The sequence below is a fragment of the Photinus pyralis genome, unplaced genomic scaffold (genome assembly GCF_008802855.1).
Source record: "Photinus pyralis isolate 1611_PpyrPB1 unplaced genomic scaffold, Ppyr1.3 Ppyr1.4_unclustered_Scaffold788, whole genome shotgun sequence".
Classification (NCBI taxonomy): domain Eukaryota; kingdom Metazoa; phylum Arthropoda; class Insecta; order Coleoptera; family Lampyridae; genus Photinus; species Photinus pyralis.
In genome coordinates this window covers 54,015-59,947 of record NW_022172266.1, presented here as the reverse complement: position 1 = coordinate 59,947, position 5,933 = coordinate 54,015, and the positions used below count along the sequence as shown (strand labels likewise).

Below are 5,933 nucleotides of genomic sequence, written 5' to 3'. Positions count from 1 at the left end.
AAATCGGACCGAGCGTACGGTAGCGGGAGCATTATCTGTTTATTGAAAACAAACACTGATAGGGCTGTATTAGCGCCGGGGATAGTAGTAGCAAGTGCGGACAAGGAAAAACGCGGTCAGGGTGTAAATACGCGTCGTTTGACACCTCACACAAGGGGGTGGAGTGGTCCCTTCCGCGGACGTTAGGGGTGCGCCACGTGCTTTTCGGTGGCGGAAGGGGTGGTGCTACGTCGACGGGACTAGTGCCAAATTACAGAGGAGGTTACGGAATATAGATGGAGGTGTGTCCTAACCAAATCGGACCGACCGTACGGTAGCGGGAGCATTATCTGTTTATTTTAAACAAACACTGATAGGGTCGTATTAACGCCGGGGGCTGCAGTAGCAAGTGCGGACAAGGAAAAACGTGATCAGGGTGTAAATACGCGTCTTCTGACACCCCACTCGAGGGGGTGGAAACTACCCCTGCGCGCGGTGAATTTACAATTTGGACGTGTAGGTGTATAGGGCCGTACCGACGCAGGGGGGCGCAGTACTAAGTGCGGACAAATAAAAGTGAGACCAGAGTGCAAAGGCGTGTCATTTGACACCCCACTTGAGGGGGTGGAAACCACCCCTGCGTGCGCCGAAAAATATAATTCGTGACGCTATAGGTAGTGTAGGTGTATATAGTAGTTTAAGTTAGTGTGTAATTTAGATTATAAGTGGACGTAAGCGGACAGTGGTGTGCCAGCGGCCGGCGACGAGTGCGCGTGTGGATAGTTAAACAGTTCACGGTGTGTCGGCATAAAATTAAATTAAGTTAGGGGAACTGGAAATACCGTAGTGCTTAGGTAGATACACTGCAGTACTTAGGGCTCTAATAGCAATAGGCGCAGCAATATAGCAGTGCTCAGGGGGTAAATAGTAAGTGCGGTTAGTTAGTACGGTGACGGGAGGCATTTAGTTTAGTGAGAGTGAAAGTGGCAAAGGAAGACCCTCGTAAAAGGGACAGCTAAGACCCGGCAACGACAAAGGACAAGAGTAAGGTTACGGAACACAGGACAACAACAGGCAAGAAAACGACCCAGGCAATGGACAAGGACATTCTAAACCAAAGCATGATGGAGAAAAAACCAGAGGATTTTCTCCCCGGGTGGGTCCGGAGAGCCGGGAATCCCACACCACCTACGGTGGTCTGCCCCAGGGATACGGGGGGGGCGACAAATCATGCGACAACGAATCAAACTGAGGAGGAGGCGGTAGATCGGGCCGGGAGCGGCAGTGAAAGCAGACAACAGGGCGGAGAGTTCGCGACTGATGAAGAAGGAAAAAATAAAATAATACAGCAGGCAGCAGAAGACGACAGAATAGTCAGAAGACCGTCACTTATGAGGACGCCACCCGAGGAAACAAAGTCGACACATGATGACAGAGAACGACAACCTTACGCATGGCAAAAAAAAAGGAAGACTGAGAGCAGCCCAGGCTTATTGGATGACAGATCAAAGGAGGATAGCAATAGAGAGGTGGTACTACTGAGGAAAAAAATGGATGAAATAAACATGTTCATCGCGGGCCCAGGCGGGAAAAACGTTAATAAAACATTAAAAGACCTAGTAAGGGAAATGGAAGGCAGAGTGAGAGCGACGGAAAACAGAAGGGAAGCAGAAACAAGAGCCAGAGCAAGAGCAGAAAACTTAACTGGAAAACAGGCAGAGCTGGAAGAATCGGTGGTTATTGGAAACATGAAGGAAAGCATCGAGGAACTGCAAGGCCGGCATGAAGAGATGAAGAAGAAACTGCAGGAGATGGAAAACACCAACAAAAAACTAGAGAGAGAAGTAGAAAAAGCGAATGCGCGCTACGCAAAACTGGAGAAAGAGTATACGGAGGAAAAGCGGCAAAGAGGGCGGAGAAAGGCGGAGATACGGGAAGAAATTGCGGAGGCGCTAAGCAGGGAAACCAGGGATCTGGAAACGTTCCTCAGTATAGTAGAGGAGGAGTGGCCCGCCGAAGAGATGGGAAAAGTCAAAACTAGCAACACAAACCCGGAAGGTTTCAACAGAGAATGGGACATCGTTTTTTACGTGGAGGATGATGTAGAGATGGAAGGACCAGTGGCGAGGGAAATGAAGGCGTGTTTCCCAATGGTAGACAAATTAAACAGAGGCGATATCAATAAAAAAGGAGAGTACCTGTACTGCATCCAAGGTACATGGCAGCCGGGAGAAGGATGGATCAGGGCGGAATATTACGGCAAGCTAATAAATACCGCCGCAGAGGACAGAATGGAGGGCGTATACAGAGCAATAGAGGAGTTACGGGAAGTATGCAGGGAAGCCAAAAGGAAGAAAGTAGTCATTGCCATGCTGGACAACGGCGACGCAGAGGCTGTAAGGAAAGCGGCAATATACCTCTTGGAAGGAATGGAGGTGGTCATCACGGCACCCGGGGAGGGACCAGACGACGAGGAATTTCGCACGAAGGAAGAGAGAAGGACCCGGAAAAATAAGAAGGGAGGAGCGACGCGCAATACAAGAGAGAGGCCGGAAGCCGTGCTGATAAAACTGCAGGGTAAAGAAGAATACGCGAAGGTACTACAAAAGGTGCGTTCCACGGAAATAGGAAACGATGAAGTGAAGGTGCGAGGTGTCACCCAAACCAGAGAAGGGGACATCCTAGTCCATGTAGAAAAGGGCGAAGGTAAGGCGGAATTACTTAGAAGGAGATTGGCCGAATCCACGGAAGGTAGAGAAGTAAGAGTACTACAGGACACAACCGTGATCGAGATACGCGACTTGGATGGAGTCACAACAGGAGAGGAGGTGATAGAGGCGGTTAAAAAAGCCCACCCCGGGGCGATGCCAAAAGTTCTGAGAATCACAAAAGTGAGTGGGGAACGACAATACGCGAAAGTAGCGCTGGAAAAGAAAATAGCGGAAAAACTAATAGAAGAAGGCCGATTGAGGGTGGCTCTCACTAGCTGCCGGGTGAGAGAAAGCGAGAAAAAGATAGATAAATGCTTTAGATGCTGGGAGGCAAGACATATAGGCTCACAGTGCAAGGGCACAGACCGCAGTAGCCTGTGCCACAATTGCGGCAAGGAGGGACACAACAGGAGAGGAGGTGATAGAGGCGGTTAAAAAAGCCCACCCCGGGGCGATGCCAAAAGTTCTGAGAATCACAAAAGTGAGTGGGGAACGACAATACGCGAAAGTAGCGCTGGAAAAGAAAATAGCGGAAAAACTAATAGAAGAAGGCCGATTGAGGGTGGCCCTCACTAGCTGCCGGGTGAGAGAAAGCGAGAAAAAGATAGATAAATGCTTTAGATGCTGGGAGGCAGGACATATAGGCTCACAGTGCAAGGGCACAGACCGCAGTAGCCTGTGCCACAATTGCGGCAAGGAGGGACATAAGGCCAGAGAGTGCGGGGATAGCCCGAACTGCGCATTATGCGAAAACGTGGAGCAGGGCTCGGGAAAGGGCCACAGACCAAACGACAAGGATTGTAAGCATAAACCGGTAGGAGGAAGTAAGAAGGACGTGTGCTACAAGTGCGGTAAAACGGGTCATATCGCGCGTGAGTGTCAAATGAGCAAAGAAGGACAAAGCGAAGTAAAAAAGACATAAAGACTTGTAAATTAGTAGAATAGTATAGGTATAGGTTAGTTATAAGGACAAGGCATAGACTATCAGTGACTTAACATGGACAAAGCCACGGGGCGCAACGTAACTAAGGACAAGGGGGAACTAAGAATAGTGCAAGTGAATGTGAACAATAGTGCACGCGCCACCGATCTGGCGTATGCGGCTGCGGAAAGCCGCGAAGCAAAGCTAATTATCTTGGCTGAACCAAACAAGAAGCACCGAGGGAGACATGTTTACGCGAGCAAAGAAAGGAACGCGTCTATTGTGAACGTGAAGGGCGGAAGTGTTGTCTGGAACTTCACCAGCGGACATAACCACGCGATGGTACAAGTCGGACAGACCACGGTCGTAAGCGCGTACATAAGTCCCAACTCCACTATGGAGGAATTTGAGGATACTCTGGACGAGATAGCGAGAAATATACGCAAGAAGACAGAAGTCATCATAGGGGGTGACTTCAATGCAAAAAATCCAATGTGGGGAGGACAAACAAACGACGAAAGAGGAGTGAAGCTGGCGGAGTGGGCACACCAACTGGGCATGACGATCATGAACGACGGGAAACGCCCCACGTGTATTAGGCACAACGGCTGCTCCTACATAGACTTAACAATAGCAACGGCAGGCGTCGCAAAGAAGCTTAGCGAATGGGAGGTGACCGAAGAGGAAACTCTGAGCGATCACGAGTTGATCTACTACAAGATAGAAAACACGGAGGTAGAAACCAAAAGAGGCTGGGAAATGAACATCGCACTAGACCGCGTTAAAATCGGGAACGCGATGGAGACGCGCTGGCACCAGGAGGGGAGACCTAGCGAACCGGAAGAAATAACTAAAATCTTGGCAACGGTACAGAAGAAAGCGATCCGGAAGCAGAGGGACGAAATCGGAATGGGTAGGCCATACTGGTGGACGGAAAGGGTTGAGGAAACAAAATCCGAGGCAAACAGGAAGAGAAGGAAGCTGCTGAGAAGCAGAAAAAGTGGACAGAGTCAACCTGAACTGGAGTCCATCTACAGAGAGGCACGGAGGAAACTAAGGGCGGAGATAGCGCAGGAGAAAAGAGCGAAGTGGAGAGACCTGTGTAGTGAACTAAGCAATGACCCATTCGGGCAAGCATACAGGATAGTCGCACGGGCTCTTAAGATGCCGGACCCCAGGGTCGAGCTCACGGCCGACCAGAAACAGGGCGAATTTGAGAGGCTCTTCGTCCACGAAGGGACTGAAGGAGAGGAGCAGGAGGACGATTCCCTGAGTGCTGGAAGACGGCGAAACTAGTGTTGATTCCAAAACCCCGGAAGACCACGGACATCGAGATAAAATATCGCCCTATATGCCTGCTCGATATAATGGGGAAGGTGTACGAAACGATATTGAGGAATAGACTGGTCGACAATATAAAAAACAAAGGCGGTCTAAGCGAAAACCAACACGGTTTCCGAGCAGGAAGGTCAACTATGACAGCCATCAGGGACCTTATCGAGGAGGCCAGGAAAACGGGGAAAAATAAATCCAAATATGGAGCAGTAGTACTGATTGACGTACAAAACGCCTTCAATACGGCACCATGGGGAAAGATCATCGAAAGCCTAGCTAGCTGGAAGATAGACAAGTACCTACAAAATGTCGTTGAAGTGAAGACTATCTAAGAGAAAGGGCGATACTGATAACGAAGGGGCTAAGAAGGGCGGTATATGCAGGGGTACCACAGGGATCGGTGCTCGGGCCGGACCTGTGGAACCTGCTATACGATGGCTTGATGAAGGTAATGCTGCCCAGAGGGGTTAAACTAATCTGTTACGCCGACGACGTCGCGATATGGGCAGCGGCGGAGAACGTGACAAGCCTCAACACCAAAATCGGAGTAACGCTGAATGCGGTGGATGACTGGATAAGGAAGAGTGGCCTAAAATTAGCGCCAGAAAAAACGGAGGCGGCAGTCCTAAACAGACATTTACCTCTAAAAGGGGTACAAATTGCGCATGAGACGATTAGTATACCGATAAAGACGGAAATCAAATATCTAGGTATGATAATTGATAAGGGGTTGCTAATGGGAAAGCACGTGATAGCGGCAACAAACAAGGCCCTAAAGCTGATGGGGGATCTAAGCAGACTAATGCCCAGAATCGGGGGACCGACCCACGCTAAAAGGAGGGTAATTGCACTGGCGGCACAATCTATTGTTATGTATGGGGCCCCAATTTGGCTAAGGGCCATGGAGATAAAGAAGTATAGCCTAATAATAAAGTCCACACAGAGGCAAATAAACAGTAAAATCGTAGCAACCTATAGAACGGTAT

General features: G+C 49.5%; 3 protein-coding genes across 3 annotated transcripts; all 3 read left to right on the top strand.

The window, feature by feature from the left end:
* The first annotated feature begins 1,073 nt into the window (after positions 1 to 1,073).
* LOC116182877 (myosin-7B-like) lies at positions 1,074 to 3,125 on the top strand. The gene has a single exon (XM_031503437.1). The coding sequence runs from the start codon at positions 1,074 to 1,076 to the stop codon at positions 3,123 to 3,125; it is 2,052 nt and encodes a 683-aa protein (XP_031359297.1).
* Positions 3,126 to 3,144: 19 nt separating this feature from the next.
* On the top strand, positions 3,145 to 3,612 carry LOC116182876 (cellular nucleic acid-binding protein-like). The gene has a single exon (XM_031503436.1). It carries the CDS (start codon positions 3,145 to 3,147, stop codon positions 3,610 to 3,612), a length of 468 nt encoding a protein of 155 aa, XP_031359296.1.
* Positions 3,613 to 3,687: 75 nt separating this feature from the next.
* Positions 3,688 to 4,908, top strand: LOC116182875. The gene has a single exon (XM_031503434.1). It carries the CDS (start codon positions 3,688 to 3,690, stop codon positions 4,906 to 4,908), a length of 1,221 nt encoding a protein of 406 aa, XP_031359294.1.
* The last annotated feature ends 1,025 nt before the right edge of the window (positions 4,909 to 5,933 follow it).